The sequence below is a fragment of the Miniopterus schreibersii genome (assembly GCF_964146895.1).
Source record: "Miniopterus schreibersii genome assembly, chromosome: 1".
NCBI lineage: Eukaryota > Metazoa > Chordata > Mammalia > Chiroptera > Miniopteridae > Miniopterus > Miniopterus schreibersii.
Genome location: NC_138101.1, coordinates 162,004,886 through 162,027,050, shown reverse-complemented (window position 1 = coordinate 162,027,050; position 22,165 = coordinate 162,004,886). Strand labels below are relative to the sequence as shown.

Genomic DNA, 22,165 nt, shown 5'->3' with positions numbered 1-22,165 from the left:
TTTCATGAGACAAGGAGAATATGGAAAATGAGGGAAACCACCATAACCACCTCTCACATGGCAGGGAAAAGGCAAGCAACGGGGAGAGCTCTGCACTACTCATTTCTGGCTGCATCTGCAGTTCAGCTGGGGTGCTGCTATAGAAGCAGCCCTGGGCCTCCAGAGACCTTTCTAGGCTCAGCATCGCTCCTGGTTCATCATGTGACCTTGAAGAAATCACTTTTTCTTTCTGGGCCTCTGATTCTTCACCTACAGAAGGGGAGAACTGGACTAGCTGAATGCTAAGGTGCCTGCAGTTCTAATACTTTGTAATCACTCCATCCTCTTCATTCCCTGTGAGTCACCTATGGGATTCTTAACTCTGAGTTCTGCAAACAGTTTACTGAGCCCTGGCCCTTCATAATCATAACTGCTACAATTCACTGCCCATCTGTCACATGCTCGGCACTGTGCTAAGCACTGTGTAATAGCATTTAATGACTACAACTAACCTCCCAGGTAGGTGCTATTATTTTCACTTTACAGATGGGGAAACTGAGGCACTAAAAGTTCTAGTAGCTTCCCAGCGTCACCCTACAGAATCAGGATTTGAACCCAGGCCTTCACAGTCATGCTCAGAATTTCTTCATCTTAATATCTAACTCAGGCCCAAGCCAGGACCCCAAAGTAACGCCTTCCATGTTCTTGGTCCACATCAAACCATAAGGGAAAAATTTGTCTGGGGTTCTCGTAGGCTTTTTGAGTGACCAGACCCCATCCCTACCCCCACGTGGAGATCTCTGCTGAGGAGCCTGCCTCCTGTTTGCTTATATTAATAAGATCATTCTTTCTCCCCTGAGCCTTAGTGATGACAGGTAGCCAGCTAGAACTAACTACAGTGTTAACTTTGCTTTGAAATCCTCCGTGAGCTCCCCAGCTGGCGACAGCTTGAACCATGAGCTCATTAAGCAACAGAAGCCTGTCTCCCCACCGCCTAGATGCAGGCAAGAAAACCTTAATAGACCTGCTTTTTGCATTGAGTTGAAAAGAGCTGTGCTCACCCATTCCCAAACAACTTGCTTCCAGCCCTGTTTCCGCTTTCCCCTCCCAGTATTCAATTAGCTGCCAATTAGTCATCAAGGGTTCCCCAGCCCCCTGCCAGCCCTGACCCTGAACTGGAGAGCTCTCGGCCCAGGTTCAAAGGGATTTAGATTGTGTGCCTGAATTTATACTGCTCCCTTCACTTGGGCCTGGCTTCCTTTGAAAGTGAAATACTTGAAAAGGAAACCCCTACACATTGGGGAGGCCCATTGGGACCCCCTCTGGCTCAAACATCCAGTTCAGAGGGCCTCCTGACCACCCTCCCGCACATCTCTCAGCACATCCTGGCAGGGCAGAGTCACCAAGACCTCCCACCCCAAACCCCTTGGGTCCTAGCCATTGAGGGAGGGAGATGAGAGAGAGAGAAAGATAGGGCAAAGGAAAAGGGAATGAGATTGGAGAGAGGCAGCAAAGATGGAAATGGAGGCAGGTAGAGAAACAGAGAGACATGGAGGGAAGCAGCTGCTAAGCCTCCTATCCTCCCAGAGTGGGCTGAGCTGCCCAGTGAGGACCACCTTGGTAGTACCTCAGGTTCTAGGGAATCTGATTTTTGGTAGTGACAGCACCCTCTACTGGGCTCTGGAGTGCTGGGGCATGAGGTCTGATGGGGTCCCAATCATTCCAGCCTTCAGAATTGTCCCTTCTTCTCAGTTTCTAAGCACTTCTTATACCTCTCTCCTCTCTTATACCAGTCAAACAAGGCTGGTACACATTGTAGCCACATAGGGCTGCTGTGTACAGATGTTCAGATTTGTTCACTGCATAGAGTAGACATAGGGAAAGTTTATGGGGGTTTTGGATGGGTGTGGGGACTCCAGTGGTCCCAGAGGGATCTCTCCTACACAGTCACCGGTTCACACTGCCTAGAAGCTGTTCCCAATCCTGACTTTTCTAGATGTGCCCTGAGGTCCCTTTCTTGTGAGCATTCTGAGGCTAAATTTCTGTCCCCACCCCCTAACTAACCTTGACAAGGTGAGAGAGACTAGAGACACTCTAATCAGTGACTCTACTACACACCCCTCTGATGACATCCCTGCCTCCAGGCCTTTGCTTGTGCCGTTCTCTCAAGCCTCCTCCCCTCCTCTCCCTAATGCCAAAGTCCACTCTTCCTTCAGGCCTAGGAAATCCCATCTCCTGCTGAAAGCCTTCCCAGTCCCAGGGGCCACCCCTCTTCTGTGTACTTCAAGTTCACAGCCTTCACCCCTCCCTGGGCATTAGTTCCTTGACTTTCAGTGTGACTTTTCCTTTGTCTTTTTCATGTGTCATTGTGCTCCCTCATCCAGGTCTTGAAGACTGAGGGAAGGAGCCATGTCATCTTTTTATCCCCAGCTCCTCTATCTATTTCTTAGGTAGAGTTCATTGATGAATTATTCATTGAATCAACAAACATTGATACTGAGCATGAAATACATAGCAGACAGCCTGTTAGGCCCTGTGTGTGCAGTGGGGAGCAAAACAGACTCGGTCCCTATAGCAGACGCTGTTGATTCCTGAGACTGCTCAGGCCTCACCTCTACACCAAAGGCTGCCTGCCACAAACACCGGTGACTCGGCCGTGGGTACACAGAGGGAGCGGAAGGTAGGGCTGGAGAAAGCCCGCCCCAGCCGCCCTAAACCAGGGTCAGGACCGAGAATTGAATGGGCACACGCCCTGGCCCCCATGCCCCTGGGCTGGGAAAACTCGAGGGAGTGTTCTTCCCAGTCTCTCAGAGGTCCAGGCGCACTAAGCTCTAGTTGCCCTGTATCTTCCTTCTCTTACTTGTGGAACCACCTCAGGGTGTGCTGCTAGGAAAGCTCACACCAAGTGCCTCCCTGAAGAGGTTTATATCCAGGGGATGATGGTAATGACCTCTTATTAATCCAGCTAATAATTCAGCTACCAAATGAGTTTATCCTTGCACGTTGCACGATGCCTAGATCGATGGCTTCGTTTATTCATTGATTTATCTCTACATTTTCTTCGGTGGTTTGTTGAGTAGTACTGAGCACCTCCTCGTTGAGCATCACTGAATCAGATACTTTTGCACCGTATCCTTAAGACAACCCTCTAAGGCATGCAAGAGCCCTGTTTCATAGGTGAAATGAGGAAGCTAAACCTCAGGGGGTGAATTACATGCCCAAGGTCACACAAGTGGCAAGGGGCAGAGATAGATTCAAAGCAGGTCTGTATGTTTCCCAAGCTCAGAGACCTGATTGGTTAGCATCCACCTCAATACCAGGCAAAAAGTAGTAGGCACAATGAATTTGAATGAAGTGGGGAGCAGGAAGATTCCTGAACGATTCTCTAGGGAGGAGCCATTTAATCTGAGCCTTAATGGATAAGGGAAGTTTCAGGAGATGGAGAAGCCTCTCCCCTGTGTGGGGTCAGTAAAGCCTTCAGGAGTCACACTCACGTGGACAAGGATAGCTCTTGAGAAGGCCGTGCCCCCCAGCAGAATGAGGGGTGCTGAGTCCTGGGCCTCTTCTGCTGAGTGAAGCTCATTAGACTACCTCTGAAGTCCCAGGCCTCTAATTGCTCAAGGAATGTGGATGCCCTGTTTAATGAGGCTGCCTGCTGCTCTCCACTGCAGGCCACGCCTGTGGTCATCAGAAATCCTAAGGGCCAGTAACCCTGTTCGTTTGCTCATGTGCTGGTGGTGGTCTTACCTGAGTAGCTGACTGGGTAATCAGTCAGAGGGGCCCTGGCCTTCCCCACACCCCGAGTCTCCTTCTCACAGCTCTCAGCTGCACAGGGGGAGCCACCACTGCTGGGACCAGCCTCTCACCTCTCCAACTTCTGGCAAATGCAGCACCCACGTTTAGGGATGGGTGAGACAAGCTTCAGGAGTCGCTGCTTGGCACCCAGAGATGTAAATAACAATAAGGGGAAGCCTCCACCTCTCCTCGAGGGGGCAGGTAGCTCCTGAGATCTCAGCTTGTGTACAACTGTCAGCACATTTTCTGAATCACCCGGATGCCGACATACACTGAGCTGCCCTGTCCGATTCTCCTCCCCCTTCATGCCCCCTCCCCAGCCTGGCACAGGAGGCGGGGAAGGGTGTCTCACTAGTACCAGGCAGTGCTATGAGCCAATCTGAGCAGTGGAAGGGCTCTGTCTCACACTCGTGCTCTCTAACTCTAGCTCCTTCTAAGCCAGGATGTCCCAGTCTACCCAGGATGGTGCTAGGCTGCAGGGAGGGACTGTGTACCTCCCACCCACAGGGAAGTCCTGCTTCATTACACTCATCGAGTCGTGATAAAAACCCTTCAAGAGCTTTCATTGCTCTTAACAGAAAACCCCAGCTCCCTGCCACAGCTACATGTGATCTGGCCCTGTCTGCCTCATCTAGAGCCCTTTCCCTCTCTCGTTGCTCTCAGTGTCCCAGCTCTCTGCCCCCTTCAGTGCCTTGACTCTCAGGATGTTTGACCACACTCCTGCTTCTGCCTGGAAGGCTCTTACTTCCTCCTCTTCTCACGGCTGCCTCCTTCTCATCCTTCAGCTCTCAGCATAAATGTCACCACCCCAGAGAGGCCTTCCTTGATTTCCCAATCGAAAGGAAGCCCTTCTCATTGTTTTCTGTCAAGCACTTACTTGCACCTTCATATCCTTAATGTGATTTATGTAATTACTTGTTAATTTATTCACTTGTTCAGCAAACATTTATTGAGCATCTGCTATATGCCAGACCCTGTTTTAGGCACTGATGTTATAGCACTGAATAAAACAAAGCCCCTGCCCTCGCAAAGCTGACATTCTAGTGGGATTCCCAAACAGTAAAGGAAAGGATGGAAATAAATATACAATACAGTGATTGCATGATATTGGGTAGAATAAATTCTAGAAAGAAAAAGTAAAGCCAGGGGGATGGGAGAGAAAACTTAGAAAGCGTGGCCCAAGAAGCTGAGGAGCTGCCATTTGAGCAGAGGCCAGAATAAAGGTCTCCCTTTGCTTATTGTTTCTCTATGTTATTGGGCTGTTATCTTTATTACCTGACACATAGTAGGCATTCGATAAAGCTTTCTGGAGCAAATGAACAAATGGGCAGCTAATCAGACCTCCTGCTGCTGCAGCACAGGTATCTTTCTTTGGCTTCATCCTTAGCAGATCCCAGGAAAGCAGGTCCTGGTCCTTTGATAATAACTCTCAATAGAAGGGAAGGCCATTTGTCACTCACCCTCAGGCCTCCTCTCTGCAGGGCAATCAGAGGTCCTCACCCATCAGTGATGGATAGAGTGTCCTCTCGCTGGCAGGTCCAGCTAGGAGCTGCTCTCAGAGTCCCTCCTTGTGCAGAGATAAACGGACCGTTGCACAAATAACACAACTAGTAAGACAGAGTTGAGCATGGGACCCCAAATACCAGAGATATAGCTTCCTGCTGATAGGCAGACCCTGTATTAAGTGACTCCACTGGGGAAGCAGTGCCATGGAGAATGGTGGGTGGGATCAGAGCCTGAATACCTAGTCTCGCCTCTCCTACTAACTAGACCAGTGGTCTTGGGGAAGCTACTTCACATCTCTGGGCCCGAGTCTATCATTCTGAGCAATGGGAATGCCAATCATTGTTTTAATGATCTATAAGCAGAGAGGTGCTTTAGAAGGTCAAAAGTATACAGATAAACAGGGTTATTTCCAAATAGCAAGTTAATTGTACAAGAACTTGAAAGAATGGTTGTATAAAGTGAGGCAAACCTGAATCTGTTGTTTTGTTGTGAAAATTCTATTTATGTCTATAATGCAATGGGCACCTTTGAGCACAATGTGAATCCCTTTCTTTGGGACAGTTAGAGGAGCTGGTGTGCCTGCTGGTGAGGACAGCCTTCCACCTGGCATCTGGGGCAGAGGGTTCTGGGTCCCTCCTGCCCCTGGCCACCCCCTTCTTGTAGCTGACTCTAAACATGACTCTTCAGGCTGCCCTGGCCCAAATTACCTCAACCTGCTTTACCCCTCCCTGGTGCTGGGGAACCGCTAAATGAGCTACAGGAGCAGCTTCAACGCAACCCACCACCTCCCTCTCTCCTCCTTTCCACCTGACAAGAAAGGCCCCAGCTCCGTCATGAGCAGGACAATAGGTGAGCCAGGCCTTAGTTCAAAAATGTTCTATGGGCCCCCTCTACATGGCCTTCACTTTTACTGCTTCTCTTTCTGCTTCCTGAGGATTCCCTGTGGGGATTGGCCGCAGTCCCAGCTGGGAAGTTCCTTAAGAACGGAGACCCTGAGCATCACTTTGCTTCCCATGAGCATCCACTGTGGTGCTGGGCCCTGGAGTGGCTGCTCAGGGAGTGAGCAGATGAAGGAAAGGAAATTAAACTGCAGCAAGAACTTCCTGACTGCGGGAGAAATTAAACACAAACTTTTAAAGGCAGACAGGGTCTTAGAAATTGTTCTCTCTTTCCCTCTCTCTCTCTCTCTCTCTCTCTCTCTCTCTCACTCACACACACACACACACACACACACAATTTTAGCTGCTTAATCCTTTGTCCTTATGTGAGAACCCAGTAGAAAACCCAGCAGCTCTGGAGCTGTGGAAGTTGGGGGGCAGGAGGGTTGGGAGCCCCTGTTATGGCCCCAACCCCAACCAAGGCATAGGACCTCTTTGGTCTTTGAGTCACAACTTAACACATCCAGTCATCTGAGCTAATCCTGTCTCTTTGCCCAGGGGGACGCTGAGGCCCGGAAGGGTGGTACCTTGCCCAAGGCCCATGACAGAGCCAGAGAGAGGCTCTTTCCACCAGACCTGACTTCACTGTTTGAAGAGAGTCAGAGGGAAGTGGAATGATGGGGAACTGGTGGACAAGGCTGTCAAATGATTTTACTCCTCACAGGAAATGGGCTTGGACCCCATGACCTTCCCGTGTCCTTTTCCGCGTGGACTGTGAGTTCACGTCTCTCAGAGCCCACACCTGGGGGCCTCACTCCCACGCTGTGGAGCTCCACCTGATTCCTTTTGACCCTGACCTCTCCACCTCCCCATCCCCAGCCTGGGATTTGCTCAGGAGCTTCGATAGGAAAGTGAGGGGTGGGCCTTGCTGGGGAGCAGGCAGGGCCAATGGGGTGGGCCCCCTGGCAGGTCTGTGTTGTCTTTGCCGGCCGCCTTTGAAAGGCTCTTCCAAAGAGGTAATTCTTTTGTGCACAGACATGATTTATGAGGCTTTCTAGGCAAATTGTGGAGATAAATGGTCTTTGGGGCTGGGAAGCTTCAAAGGCAGTGATGCAGGCAGATCAGAGGAGCTGGGCAGCTCGGAGCTGGGCTCTCATTAAAAGTCTGTTTGGGGGAGAGGGTTGAACAGAGCTGAAGCATACTAGCACTGGCCGGCCCCTGGGTCCATTTGTGGCAGCCCCAAGCTTGTCCCTCACCAACCCTATAGCTGAAGTATATGAGACAAAAGGGCTGGGGTCACTGAAGCGCTTTTATCCCAGAGATGGGAGCAGCAGAGGGCAGAGGTGTTGAGGGTGGAGGGGTAGTGACGAGTTCAGGCTGGGCGGGCACCTGTGGAGAGCCCACCAGCCCTGCTGATCAGCACCACCCAGAGACCCCAGTGGCATCCTGGAGTTGCACCCTTTCCCGCCTCTCACTGATGACCTGGACAGCCCCTTCCCTCTCTGGGCTTTGATATCCTCTTGTAAAAGGAGAGCACAGGTGTGAAAAAAACAGTTTTCCAGCTCTGGCCCAATGCTCTGCGGTTTGAGGCTCTGTTGTTAAATATCCCTGATTGAAAACAGGACCAAGATCACAGTGGCTGTGAGATAATGGTCCGGTCACTTACCACACCTAACCTTGGTTTCTTCCTCTGTAAAATGGGGGTATTTATAGCTACCCTGAGGAGTTGTGGCTTGAACTGAACAAGTTAGGTACTGCAAGTAACTAACACCTACTCTTCTTTCCTATCATCTGTCCACACAATACTGTGGCATTCTGCATCCAGAACAGTTCCTGTGAAGTTGATGAATTCGACTTTCACACCATCCCATCTCCTCTCTCCAAAAGCAGCTTAACATACACAAACACACACTCTCTTCCTAATCTGCCTTCCAGGTCTGCACATTGCTGCTGGGATATTAACAGATAATTGGGGTATTAATAGCTGCTAATGCCTCATAATGTGACTGATAACCCCCCCTGCACACACACAAATGTACACCTACACAAACATGGGGATTCCTGCGGACCTTAAGGAATGCAGTCCTAAGGGTGGAATGGCAGGCCGACTCGGATGCATCTGTCCACAGAGAGATGCAGGGCTCTGATCAAATGGAGTTACTGAGTCTCCCCCCTCCCTCCTGATAGTTTGACCTGATGTCTGGTTAAAATGGACTTGGCTACCTGGAGCTATGGTTATAGCTATGGGGAGGAGATGAGGAAGGTAATGAGCTGAAATGACTGACTAGTCAGAGCATTGTGATGTACCCACTGGCTTTGTTCCCTCCTCCAGCCCTATTTCCCTGAGACCTTGCCAGCCCCCAGGGCCTCCTGACCCCTGACCTGACAGTGGGGCCTCTCCCTAATTGTAGTTACCCCAGCAGCAGCCTCCCCAGCGGGAGCCTCCCCTGCACCACTCCAGTCATCCCAGGTTCTGATGGTCAACATTTCCTATTTGTTTGTGTTCCTCAAACCGACGTGGGCTTCTTAGCTCCTAGAACATAGTAGGTGTTCAGTAATTGTTTGGCAAGCAAATAAATGAGCCTAACTCATCCCCCAAAAGCTGATGTGTTGGGATGGAAAGAGTCTTAGACTGACATGGCCAGCTAGTTCCAATCTAGCTCTCCAGGGCATTAGCTGTGTGGCCACAGGCAAGTCACTCAGCCTCTCTGCGCCAGTTTCCTGACCTGTAAAATGTGTGAATGGGGTGGGTGGGTATATGAGATCACCTCTAAAGCCTAGGAGTAAGAAAAACCAGTCTCTGACTCTTGACTCTGCTTTTGCAATCAGCAGCAGTTTTGTCCCCAAGGGGACATTTGTCAATATCTGGAGACTTTTTTGGTTATAACAATTGTGGAGGGGGAGGTGCTACTGGCATCTAGTAGGTGGAGGCCAGGGATGCTGCTAAAAATTCTATCATGCACAGGACAGCCTCCACAACAAAGAATTTTCTAGCCCAAAATGTCAACCATGCCAAGGTTGAGAAACCCTATTTAGCTATTTAATGTCTCTGAACCTCAGTTTTCTCAGTTGAAAAATGGGATAATCATCCACTCAGATGGTTTGTGCCTCAAATCCTCTTTGGAACAAGGCAAGATATGAATACATGGCACAGGGTTAGTAAGAGAATTAAATGAAACAACCCAGCTGAGAACACAGCTCACACGGTTGGGGGTTCTTCCTGCACCTAAATCCCATGCAGCCCCCATGAATCCCGCCTCCCCTCTAAGCTCAAAAGGAGATAGAGACAGTGTGGTTAAATAGCACAGAGGAAGTAACAAGTGTAATAAATATATCACTAAGAGCTAATGATACATCACTATAATCCTGTGCTGTCAGCATCTTCTAGGCTTAGGGACTGTGTCAGGAGATTTGGGTTTTAATCTACAGCACCGTGGTCTATTAATATTTAATTCTAACAATCTAAGTGGTGGAAAGATAGGGAGCTGAGCAATGGTTCAATTCAGAGCCTGGGTAACCACCTCAGATTTTTCTTTTCCATACAAGGACAAATGCACCTCCTACCTCATCCCCTTTGGCCTATTTCTCGAGTGGGAACATTTAGCAACAGAGCAAAGAATCACAATCAGAATGGGGAGAGACCCCAGCATTTACCTATTGGTATTTCTTTCTTTTTTTTTTTTTAATCCTCACCTGAGGATATTTTTTTCCATTGCTTTTCAGAAGAGAGGGTGGGGGAGAGGAAGCGGGGAGAGAGAGAGAGAAACACAGATGTGTGAGAGAAATATCAATTGGTTGCCTCCCGCATACACCCTGACTGGGGATTGAACCCTCAACCTAGGTATGTGCCCTGACCGGGAATGGAACCACAACTTTTTGGTGTATGGGGTGATATTCCAACTAACTGAGCCACCATCCAGAGCCTTACTGGTATTTCTTAATGAGGACTGGCACATAGTGGTGATAGTTGCACTGGCACTTGGAAAGCATAGTTCTTTATTGTGCAGGACTGCTCCTGATCACTTATGACAACCTAATGACCCCTCCCCCCATTTTACAGAGGTGAAAACAGAGGCCCAGAGGGGGAGGAGGGCGCTACCTGGGATTGCACAGCAGTGGCTGTGACCCACCCTTTGATTCTCCCTCAGAATTGCAACTTGGGTCTGGAAAGAGTGGAGGGGCTCAACCTCTGAAAATGTGCCTGTGCTTTTTATTGGGGCCAGTCAGTTGACAAATGGTCTCACTCACTGGAAAGTCACTTATTTATCAGCTGGAATGGTTTCTGGTGGCTGCTGCTCCATCTCTCCATGCCTGCTGCTTTGTAAACTCAGGAGCAATCCCATGACCTGTCAGCTCCCCTACTTCTTCTTAGGATGAATGGAGGCATGGAGACCGTGGGGGACAGACTCGGGCCATGGGCCATTCCTAGGAGATGCTCAGACGACCTCAAGCCTTTCCATTGCTAAAGGGTGGTGGTTGGGGGCTTGGCTCAGGCTTTAGTACAGGCCGGGGCAGCTAAGGGTCAGTGGATTCCAGGTTCTTTCTTAACGCTTGACCTTCTCTTTAGCGGTGGCTCCTCCTCCTCCTCACTGAGTTTCAGGGTTCCCATCTGTGGAATGGGAGGAACCATCCATCTCTCCCACCCCAGTCTCAGGGTTCCCATCTGTGGAATGGGAGGAACCATCCATCTCTCCCACCCCAGTCTCAGGGTTCCCATCTGTGGAATGGGAGGAACCATCCATCTCTCCCACCCCTGCCTCAGGCCCAGTATCTTCCTGCTCATCCCTCTGAGAGGACCAGTGAGAAAGCAGGTTACCAGAAGGACTATAGTTCTCACCTGCTGAGGTTTTTTAAAGGGCCTGTAATGAGCCCCACTACCGCAGAATAATTAGATCAGATGGTCCAGGGGTGAAGCCCAGGCATGAGTGTTTTTATAACCTCCAGGGTGCTGCTAATGAGCAGGTAGGCTGAGAGCCACTGTCTGAGGGAGCAGATCCTCGTCAGCAGCTGGGAGGGGCCCTTGGGTCACTGAAAAGACCACCCTTGTCAGCACTGTTCGAGGCTCTTCCCATGCCCAGCTCTGGGCAGGACACTGGGCAAGACTTTGTACGTGTGGGAGGTGGGAACAGCTACAAACAAGAACACACTCCAGCTCCCCTACTGCAACGCACAGAGACTGCAAGGCTAATGGAGGAGATCTGGCACAAGGCACCAAAACCTGCTTAAATAGAAGTGGTGACAAAAAAAACAATGGTCAGCCAAGTCGTTCCTAATAAAGAAAGTCAATAAAGCATAAAAACATAGTTGTGCCTTTAATAAACACTTGTACACCAGTGTTCATAGCAGCAGCATTTGCAGTGGCCAAAAAAGGTAGAAACAACCCACGTGTCCATCAAGAGATGCAGAGATAAACAAAATGTGGCATATTTACACAACAAAATACTATGCAGCAACAAAAAGGAATCAAGCACTAATACCTGCTACAACATGATGAACCTTGAAAGTATTATGCTTGGTGAGAGAATCTAGACGCAAAAGACTAACATTGTATGACTCCACTTATAGCAATACCTAGAACAGGCAAATGCATAGAGACAGAAAGTAGATTAGAGGTTCCCAGGAGGGAGGAGGGAATGGGGAGTTACTGCTTACTGGTTCCAGAGTGCCCGTTTGGGATGATGGAAATGTTTTGGACACTGCGGTGATAAGCTGCACAACACTGTGAATGGAATGAATGCCACTGAACTCACTGTACACTTAAAGATGATTAAAATGACAAAATGTATGTTATATATATTTTATCACGTAGAAAGTGTTCTAAATAAATGAATTATTTTAACTGAAGAAAATAAAACTGTGAAATTGGGCCAGTCATGGAAAAACCTGGGATCTATGACCACCATTCACACATAAACCAACTCCTGAAAAACGGGGCTCTCTGCCTTCCCATCTCTTTGTGAATTATCCAAGGTAGCCGTTTAAGCCCAGCTGGCTGCCAACATCTCAAGTCCCCTCTTCCATCAACACCAGATCATGACCAGTAGGAAACAGGGGTAGAAGCCCAAACACCCAGGCACTCCCTAGCTGTGTACCTTGGATAAGCTATTTAACCTCACTGGGTCTCTGTTTTCCTGATCTGCAAAATGGAGATAATAATAGCACCCCCTACAAATGGGTTGTTGTGAGAATTAAATGAGAAAGTTCATTTTATGCCTTTATGTCATGGCCTGACATGTTTTAACTGCTCAATCAACTGTAGTTACAAATTTAAAAGCATGTCTGTAGAGAATGGAGTGGTGTAGCCACTCCCCCTTGTGGGGAGCCCAGAGGACTCTAGGCCTGGGCCCCAAAGTCTGAAGAGGGAGGTCAGCAGGGAGATCCACTGGCTGGGAAGGGGGGAGTTGGCCAGCTTACAGGAACAGAACAAGCCAGGCCTTGCACTTCTGGCTGCCCCTAAAGCCCTCACTAGTTGCCCGAAAGATATATCCACTTGAAATATCAGCGGAAGCCAAGTATAATTAGGAAGTAGCATCTGTGAGGGATGGGGGGGGTGCATGAGGGAGTGACATTCCAAGGCCAAATTGGGAAGAGTTTGTGATTATCTGTGAAGAATGCAAAATTTGTTGTAATTTTAATGATAATAGTTTTTCTTCACCTTTAACAGGCTTCATAATTGACTCACTGCAGCTCTGCCTCATTTCTGTCATTGCTGGGGAATGAGGTGTTTGTAAGTGGATTTTCTAGATAACTGAAGCTCATCCCTGTGAACTCAAACTTTTTTTCATTTAATCACTTTGGGGGAGGGGAGAGGGGATGTCTGCAGAATGGATTACACACTTCCCTGCTTCCTTAATGAGACTACTTTAAATTGGATATGAGGGGCTATTTGCCCCTATATTCATGACTGCGAGTTGTTTTGCTTTTTAGTCTACACATGTTTTCTGTTTGTTTCCTTGGTTTCCTACTGTGACATAGCACTCTTGCTACCTATTTTTTAGGAGCCCTGTAAAACACACATACATACATGAGGATGCAAATCTATCCATGTGCATATGCACACACACAGCAATCTGGCCTGAGAACCCGTATTGTCAGGTTTACATGAGCTTCTCTAATGCCCTGGCTGCCCTGATGATTGCACTTTCACCATGCACCATAAATGCCGCTCCGGCTGCTCTGCCCCAATAGACTGCACACTCCGAAATGGCACTAGCAAGTACTTGCTAAATCTTTGTTGGATGGACAAATAGAAGAATGAAAGCATACAAATATTACTGCATCAAGGTAGTGGTTAAGTGAATGGGTTTTGAATGCCACCTTGGGTGTCCCTTAGACAGTGACTAAAATTAACCTCATTTTCTTTTTCTCAATATTTCCTCTTCCCCTTGTGTTTCCTGTAAACATGTGATACCAATATCCACCCAGCAGCCTAATCTGGAGCTGGGGTGACATCTTCCCTCCCGCCTCTTTGTTCCCTCAGCACCCTGTCAATCACCAAGTCTTTGCTGCTTCTACTTCATGAATGCAGCTGGACTCTTGTCCCCTTCTGGATACTCCCTCAGTCAACCATCATCTGTTTCTTTTCTTTTTTTTAATTTATCTGTATTGTTGAAAGTATTACAGGTGTCCCATTTTTCCCCCCCAATTGAGCCCCTCCACCTTGCTCCCACCCCCTACCCAGGCCTTCACCCCATTATTGACTGTCCATGGGTTATGCATGTATGCATATAACTTCTTTGGTTAATCTCTTCCCACCCTCCACTCCCCTTCCCTCTTTCCTCTGAAATATGATCGTCTGTTGCATGTGTCAATGTCTCTGGATCTATTTAGTTCATCAGATTCTTTTGTTCATTAGCTTCTTGTTAAAGAAGACCCTTCAACATTTCCTGTAGTGCTGGTTTGGTGGTGGTGAACTCCTTTAGCTTTTCCTTGTCTGAGAAGCTCTTTATCTCACCTTCAGTTCTAAATGATAGCTTTGCTGGGTAGAGTAATCTTGGTTGTAGTTCCATGTTTTTCATCACTTTGAATATTTCTTGCCACTCCCTTCTGGCCTGCAAAGTTTCTGTTGAGAAATCAGCTGACAGTCGTATGGGTGCTCCCTTGTAGGTAACTAATTGCTTTTCTCTTGCTGCTTTTAAGATTCTCTCTTTGTCTTTAACCTTTGGCATTTTAATTATGTGTCTTGCTGTGAGCCTCTTTGGGTTGCTCTTCTTTGGGACCCTCTGTGCTTCCTGGACTTGTAAGTCTATATCTTTCCCCAGGTAGGGGAAGTTTTCTGTCATTATTTTTTCAAATAGGTTTTCAATTTCTTGCTCTCTTTCCTTCTGGCACCCCAATAATACAAATGTTGGGCCTCTTGAAGTTGTCCCAGAGGCTCCTTATGCTATCTTCATATTTCTGGATTCTTTTTTCTTTTTGCTCTTCTGGTTGGGTGTTTTTTGTTTCTTCGTGTTCCAAATTGCTGATTTGATTCTCAGCGTCCTCTACTCTACTGTTGATTTCCTGTAAATTATTCTTCATTTCAGTTCATGTAGCCTTCACTTCAAATTGGTCCTTTATTATGTCATCGATTTTCTCAATTATTTTCATCATACTCTTACTAATATCCTTGAGCATCCTTATAACCATTATTCTGAACTCTGTATCTGTTAGCTTGCTTGGATTTATTTCATTTAGTTCCTTTTCTAGAGATTTTTTCTGTTCTTTGTGACTTTTTTTTCCCTCCACATTTTTGCTGCTTCCTGGTGTTTGTTTCTATGTATTAGGTAGAGCTGCTCTGTCTCCTGGAATTTGTAGAGTGGCTTTGTGTAGTAGGTGCCCTGTAGGGTCCAGTGGCTCAGCCTCCCCAGTCACCTGAGCTGGGCCTTCTAGGTGCTCCCCTGTGTGGGCTGTGTGCACTGTCCTGTTGTAGTTGAGCCTTGGTTGCTGTTGGCGTCACTGGGAGGAACTGACCCCCAGACCAATCAGCTGTGAGGACCAGCTGCAACTACAGTCAGAGAGCTGCTCTGCTGTAGACACCCCTGTGGATCAGAATTTACTTCAGTGGGGCTTTGGTGTTCACCAAGTGTGCCCCTTGAGTGTGTCACTTGTGGATGTGGCAGGGTTGTAATCCAGCGTGGCCGAGTCTGGATTGCACTGTCTCTGAGGCCTCCCGGGAGGTGCAAAGTCAGCCTGTGCCAGTGCCTTGCCCAGGGCCACCCAAAATGAGCTACACAGCAAACCGTAGTTGGCTGCTACTTGTGCTGGGCTGGAGGTGTCCAGGAGAGGCCCAGCTATGAGCCAGTGCAGGCTGCCGCTAGTGCCAGGCCTGGGGCCACTTATCAAGCTGTATGGGGCCCGCTGCTGCTTGTTTGAGAGATTTTAGGAAAGTCCTAAGCATGGGGCTCGAGAGGCCACTTGCACAGAAAAGCCCCTGGAAATGGCCTGGATGAGCTGCAGGTGGGGGGGCGGGGCCTCCGGGAATCACGGGGCGGGGCCAAAGGTGAGAGTCAGGTGCTGGCGATTCAAATATGGTGCCTGCCTGCCGGCTGTTTGCGGAGAGGACTCGCCAAAGGAGCCATGGCCTCTGCCAGCCCTTCCGCCTGGGAGGAAGCCGCCCTCCAGCTCTCGCCCCAATTTCAGGCAGGTTAGTTCCTCCCCGAGGGTCCCAGGTCCTTTCAGGCTGCTGCCCTGTGCTGGGCTCGGAGGGAGCGTGTCCGAGTGAGTCTGTGCGCGGGCCCTTTAAGAGGAGCTGCTGGGGCTCCCGCAGCCTCGGGGACCCTCAGGGACAGTCCCCGCTGGTTTCACCGCCCGGAGTTGTGGGGACGTCTCTTCCCGGCCCTGGAGCTCTGGGCTGGGGGCCTGCTGTGGGGCTGGGACCCCTCACTCCTCTCGGAAACTCCCACCCCCGAGATTCCCTCCCGGCTTCAACTGCGGCACCGGGTGTGGGCCCGCGGCTGCGTCTCGGGGATTCAGCCCTGATCCGCCCGCGTCTCCGCCCCTCCTACGGTCTCCGTGCTCCTTCAGTTCCCTGGCTGTAGGGCTTCTGTGCAGCCAGATCTCAGGAGGCTCTGAGTGACGGTGGTTCTGTATTTTAGTTGTAATTTTGATGTGGTTGCGGGAGGCGGCAGGTGCAGCTGTTACCTACGCCGACGTCTTGTTTCTCCTCTGTTTCATTTTTTTAATCAGATTGTCTGCTTTTTTGAGTTGTATGAGTTCTTTATTTATTTCAGATATTAACCCTTGTCAGATAAACAATTTACAAATATTTTCTCCCATTTGATAGGTTGTCTTTTCATTGTGGTGATGGTTTCTTTTGCTTTGCAGAAACTTTTTAGTGTGTTTTAGTCCCATTTATTTATTTTTGCTTTTGTTGCCTTTGCTTTTAGTATCAAATCCAAAAAAAACATCGCCAAGGCTGATGTCAAAGGAGCTTACCTACTGCCCATGTTTTCTTCTAGAAGTTTTATGGTTTTAAGGCTTACTTTCAAATTTTTAATCCATTTTGAGTTAATGTTTATGTATGTGTAAGATAATGGTCCAGCTTCATTCTTTTGCATGTGGCTGTCCAGTTTTCCCAACACCATTTATTGAAGGGCTGTTTTTTGCCCATTGTATATTCTTGGCTCCTTCATTGTAAGTTAGTTGACCACATATGCATGGGTTTATTCCTGGGTTCTCTATTCTGGCCTGCTGACCTACATGTCTGTTTTTATGCCAGTACCATACTGTTTGGATTACTATAGCTTTGTAATATAGTTTGAAATCCAGAAGCGTGATACCTCCAGCTTTATTCTTTTTCCCCAAAATTCCTTTGACTATTGGACTTGATTTGCGCCTCACTCACAGTAGTACCAGGTGGAAAATAGAGGGTGGGGTTCACTCATATTTTGGCAGCTCAGTTTGTATGAGGGATAAAGCAAAATAGGGTGATTAGGATTCTGGGCCTAGAGTGGTTCTATCTACTGAAGGATGACAGACTCCATGACATTGATCACTTGCCCGTTGTCAGCAAGTGGGAGGTACATGCAGGGGGCTTGGTAGCACCCAAAGACCCAGTCACTGGCTTCACCAGAACCTTGTGCTCTTGTACATGCCCAGCACTTGAGTGTCACTGTCTCTTTGTTCATACTGAGCCTGCCCCAATAACACCTTCCCAATCCCACCCACCTGCCCTCTTTCCTCTCTGAGTGTCTAAACCCTAGAATCACTGGAATACAAAGTTCAATAAATCATCTCATTGTCTGCAGGCAGTAGGGTGACCAGCTATTCCAGTTTGCCCAGGACAGAGGGATTTCTCAGAATACGGCACTCTCAGTGCTGAAACTGGGACAGTTGGTCAACACGATAGGCAGACAAGTGAGACATCTTTTACAGCTCCCTTCAGATGCCTTGTCTTCTAGGAAGTCTTGCCTGGTCTCCTTAGCTAGGAGCAATCTTTCTCCATTGAACATTATTTGTGCCTGTCCATGCCTGAACTCCACATTCATCCCTACGCCAGGGTTTGAGTGCATGAGGCAGGAGTTTGAGGACATCTTGTTGTTCTGTGTCCTGTAGCACCAGCTGAGGATTAGAGTGGGCTGGGGCAGCAGGCTGGGTGACCTACCGGGGGCTCTGCCATTCAGCCCCTTTCCACAGCTATAGAATTTCCACAAAGCTGGCTCCGATATCACTCTTTGAAACATTTAATTACATATAAAGATCTTGAAGGCTGTCTGTCACCTCCTAGGGAAACATTTCTTTTTCCTGCTCCTTCTGAAGTTGGCTGCTTGAAAAGTAATGAAATTGAACTGAAGATGAAACAACCAGGGGTGTAGGCATTAGTGAACGGAAAAGGCAGCAGGAGAGAGAGACGGGAGGGGCGACAGAAAGATGGAGCCAGGGGAGGGGCCGGGAGTTAGAAGACATGTTCACAGAGAACAGGGTGCAAGAGGTGAGACCCTAATGAGTCTCAGAAAGAGAGGAGAAGGGCAGGAAGGAGAGAGAGATGGGAGCTGGGCTGGGGAGGTGCCAAGCAGAGGAGTAAGGCCACAGAGAAGAGGAGTGGCAGACCCTAAGAAAAGGGGCCTGGCTGAGAGGAACAGAGCCAACCAAGAAGAGTTAGCAAAAGCAGAGGAAGGTAAACAGCTGGCACTTCCAGAATTTCAATACAGGAGAGGGGGCTTTGGGAGGCATTGGTTGCAAAGGACTGGTTGGGACTGGGAGATGCGTTGAAGAAACAAGCTTCTTAGCTTGTATGATTGGTTATTTCGGTGGCTTGGGGAAGAGCTGATGGAGGTTAGAAGGCACCAAAGCGTCCACCCAGATACCCCTTGCTGCCTCCTATGGGGAAGAGCGAAACAGACAGAGGGCCGCTTGGGCTTAGTTTCCCCACCCCCATTGCAAGGAGAGTCCACAGGGTCCCTCAGCCTTGACCTGCTCCTCTCTTGCAGGCTGCGACAGTGACCACTGGGGCCCCCATTGCAGCAACCGGTGCCAGTGCCAGAACGGTGCCCTGTGCAACCCCATCACTGGCGCCTGCGTGTGCGCTGCTGGCTTCCGTGGCTGGCGCTGCGAGGAGCTCTGTGCGCCTGGCACCCACGGCAAGGGCTGCCAGCTGCCGTGTCAGTGCCGACATGGTGCCAGCTGTGACCCCCGCACCGGCGAGTGCCTTTGTGCGCCTGGCTACACTGGTGTCTAGTGAGTAAAATGGCACTGGGCGTGGAAGGGAGGGCTCATCCAGCTGACCTCTTGGCAGCTGCATGTTCCCCTCCTGCTCCTTGCAGGTGGGTAGGGCGGTGGTAACAGATGGAAGGTCAGGATAGTCCTGGCTGTAAATATCCTACTCTTGGACCCTAAGTCCTGCAGAGGCTAAATACCCAGACCTTGCCCATACTCCAGGGTGACTGGTGTAAGCTGACACTATGCATGGATGGGTGCTCCCATGGCCAGAGGAGCTCATTAAACTCCTCCCAGGAGTCCCTTCCTGGTCAGGGCCCAGACCTTAGCTTGTCATTCTCTTCTGATCATAACCCAAATGCCTCTGCTCATCTGGGTCCTGGCCCTTCCAGCCCATTTAAAACAGAGCAGGGTGAGGGCCCTGGCGAGATACCATGCATAGATTTGGGTAGTTTACTCTGCCTGTTCCTCTCCCCTACCTCCTCCCTCAGACCCCACACAGCCCCTCACTCCGGCTCCCCGCTGAGTCTTGTATTGACAGAGTACCTCTAAGACTGCTTTGTTGAGACCCCCTCAGAGGCAAGATTGAAGTCCGCCCCCCCCACACACACACACACATTGAAAGCTCAGTGGCTTCCCAGCAGCCCTAGATCCTGAGAGGGCACGGAAGGACTCTAGCCACAGACACATCCTTGAAAGAGGGTATTGCCTGCCCCCATGTCTGGCCAGCTGCAGGGCTAGCTCCAGCTAGAAGCCAGGGTCATTGGACTAAGACCCAAGGCCAAGAAACCCTATGCCCATTCCTACACATGAGCCTGTTGCAGTAACTGAGAGCCTTCCAGAGCCTGGGGGAGTTTGCCCCAGATTCCCCCTCTCTCTGAATCTAGGCAAATTCCTGAAGGCAGGCTCCATGGCCACTTCTCAGTATCTTTTCCCATGCTGTTCCTCTGCCAGGCATGCCCTTCCTCCCATTCTCCTAGTGAAACTAACTTCAACTTCAAGACTCACGTGAAATATTCTCCTTCTTAGGGAATCCTTCCTCAGCTCTCCCTCCTCAGAAGAACACTCTTCTTTACACTAAAAGCACTTAAGGCATTCCGCAGGGACTGGCCCAAGCACACATTCCTGGTCATTATATCTGAGCCCTGCTTCCCCCTCCTGGCAAAAAGCAGGACTGCATTTCAGCTGACCTTGTGTGTAGTACAGTTCACAATGACTGTGAACTCGGTAATTCCTAGGGAGCCCTGGAGTTTTGGGACTGGAAGCACTGGGGCCCTGCCACCTGATCTGAGTGCTGCTGCATCTAACACCTCTGCTTCCCCATGCAGCTGCGAGGAGCTGTGCCCACCTGGGAGCCACGGGGCTCACTGTGAGCTGCGCTGCCCGTGCCAGAATGGGGGCACCTGCCACCACATCACTGGCGAGTGTGCCTGCCCCCCAGGCTGGACGGTAGGTGGGCCTGCTGGATCGGGGGGAGGCACTGTAAGAGGTCTGAGCATCACTTGTTCACACGCATCCTGGAGAGCTAAATTCTTCTCCCACCCTGAATACCCTCCCTCCTATTTATGGTCATAGGCATCGTTAGACACTGCCATGGATACAGCTTTGAATCCCAGGTCTGCCATCTAAGTGCTGTGTGACCCAAGGCAAGCTACTTAACCTCTCTGAGCCTGTGGTCCCTCATGTGCCAAGTTGTTGAATTTTTCTCATAGATTAGCTCTGTCTTTGGGCATAGGTACTCACTTGAGCTGCCATGGATTCTGGACCAAAAGTGGAAGAAAGAGCATGGTGTACGGATGGGGGGAGGTGGGGAGAGAGCAGGGTATGGATCACCTGCATTTATAGAACTTCAGATTCCCAGCCTCTATCCCCTACATTCACACACACATTCTAATTCTGTGGGCCCCAGAATCTGCATTATAACAAGTGTTCCAGATGATTCTGATGCAGCCTGGAGTCTTAGAACCATCCTTGTGGGAAAGGGGGTGGGATTTATAACTTAACAGCCCTAAATTTAGGTTTCACATTCAATGCTGACCCTGAAAAAACCCTTAATTACTCTGGTCTCTGCTTTTTCATCTGCAAAACTGGCAACAACAGCCCTGCCCTTCTTAGCTGCCGTGGTCGGTGAGTGCTCAGGTGAGGCAGTGCATGTCCAAAGTGCCTTGAAAACTCAAGCGCTCGACAATTGGTTGTGTTATCTGGATGCCACAGACAATCCACAAGCCTCCTTTTAGCCAACATGCTCCACCTGTCAGTGCCCCTCCTCACTGTCCACAGACCCACACTTCTCAGAAGCAGCGAGTCACTGACTTTCCTGTTTGGGGGAAAGCTCAATGACATAGCTGGCTGCCTCACCCTGGGGCCTGAAGCTTTGCAAAGCCAAAGAGGACAGGGCTGCTGAGCAGGAGCAGGATATTTCAGGAGGCTGTGCGTGTCTAGGTCACGGGCAGGGGGTGGGGGTGGGGGTGGGGTGGGGCAGACAGGAGGATGTCTGCAGGGCCCATTGACACAAGCACAGATTTGCCAGAATTTTTTAGGGCAGGAAAGGACCTGGGGGATCATCTAACCCAGCAGCACCCAAACCTGGCTGCACACCAGAGTCACTGGGGGCTGGGGTTAAATGCAGATTCCTAGGATCCACCAGAGATCTTCTGGGGCCTGGGGATCTCTATTTTTAATAAGCTCCCAGATGATTCTGTGGCAGCCAACTGTGTTTGCAGGTATGCATTTGGGAATAATTGATTGGGACCATAGGATTTCCTTCTGTGTTTCAGAGAACCCTTGGGTTTCTAAGGGATAAGAGTGGGGGTGGGGATCCTAATAATTAGAACTCTGGCTCCCACACCTTCCCACTTCTCCATTTTAATCTAGGCATACTTTCTCTACTGAGGTTCTAGGTAAGATTTCACATGCAAATAGGGTCTCCCAGCTTTTAAAGGTTTGAACACCACTGGTATATGAATAACTTTCCTTTCTCAGGTGAGGAAGCCAAGGCCCAGAGGCTGAGTGACCTGCCTAAGGTCACACTGCTGGTTAAGAGGGAGGTGGAGCTAGAATCCAGGTCTCCTAACTCCTGAAGCCCAACCCTTGGTGTCTGTCTGTCTGTCTGTATCTTCTGAGGAGGACAAAGGGGCTGCCGCCGCCTCTCCCACAGCTGCCCATTTCTCCCACCCTGACTCACACTCTGGAAAGGCCCTGTCACCTGCAGCCAGCTTCCAGAATCCCGGCACCCTCCGGCTGGGTGCTCAGAGGCCCAGCAGCAGGCAGTAAGGTCAGGCAATGAGGTCAGATCAAAACCATCAGGACGGGGTCCGGAAGACTGACTGAGACTGGGAATCAAAGAGGGGACAGGGAGGAAGCCAGTATGT

At 49.6% G+C, this 22,165-nt stretch overlaps 1 protein-coding gene across 2 annotated transcripts in view; it reads left to right on the top strand.

Moving 5' to 3' along the window:
• MEGF11 (multiple EGF like domains 11) overlaps positions 1 to 22,165 on the top strand; it is a 330,575-nt gene that overhangs the window by 236,097 nt on the left and 72,313 nt on the right. For both annotated transcript variants that reach the window (XM_081155271.1, XM_081155272.1), the window contains exons 6-7: positions 18,569 to 18,815; positions 20,123 to 20,243. In XM_081155271.1, coding sequence (XP_081011397.1) covers positions 18,569 to 18,815; positions 20,123 to 20,243 — 368 coding nt within the window. The remainder of the gene's footprint in view (positions 1 to 18,568; positions 18,816 to 20,122; positions 20,244 to 22,165) is intronic.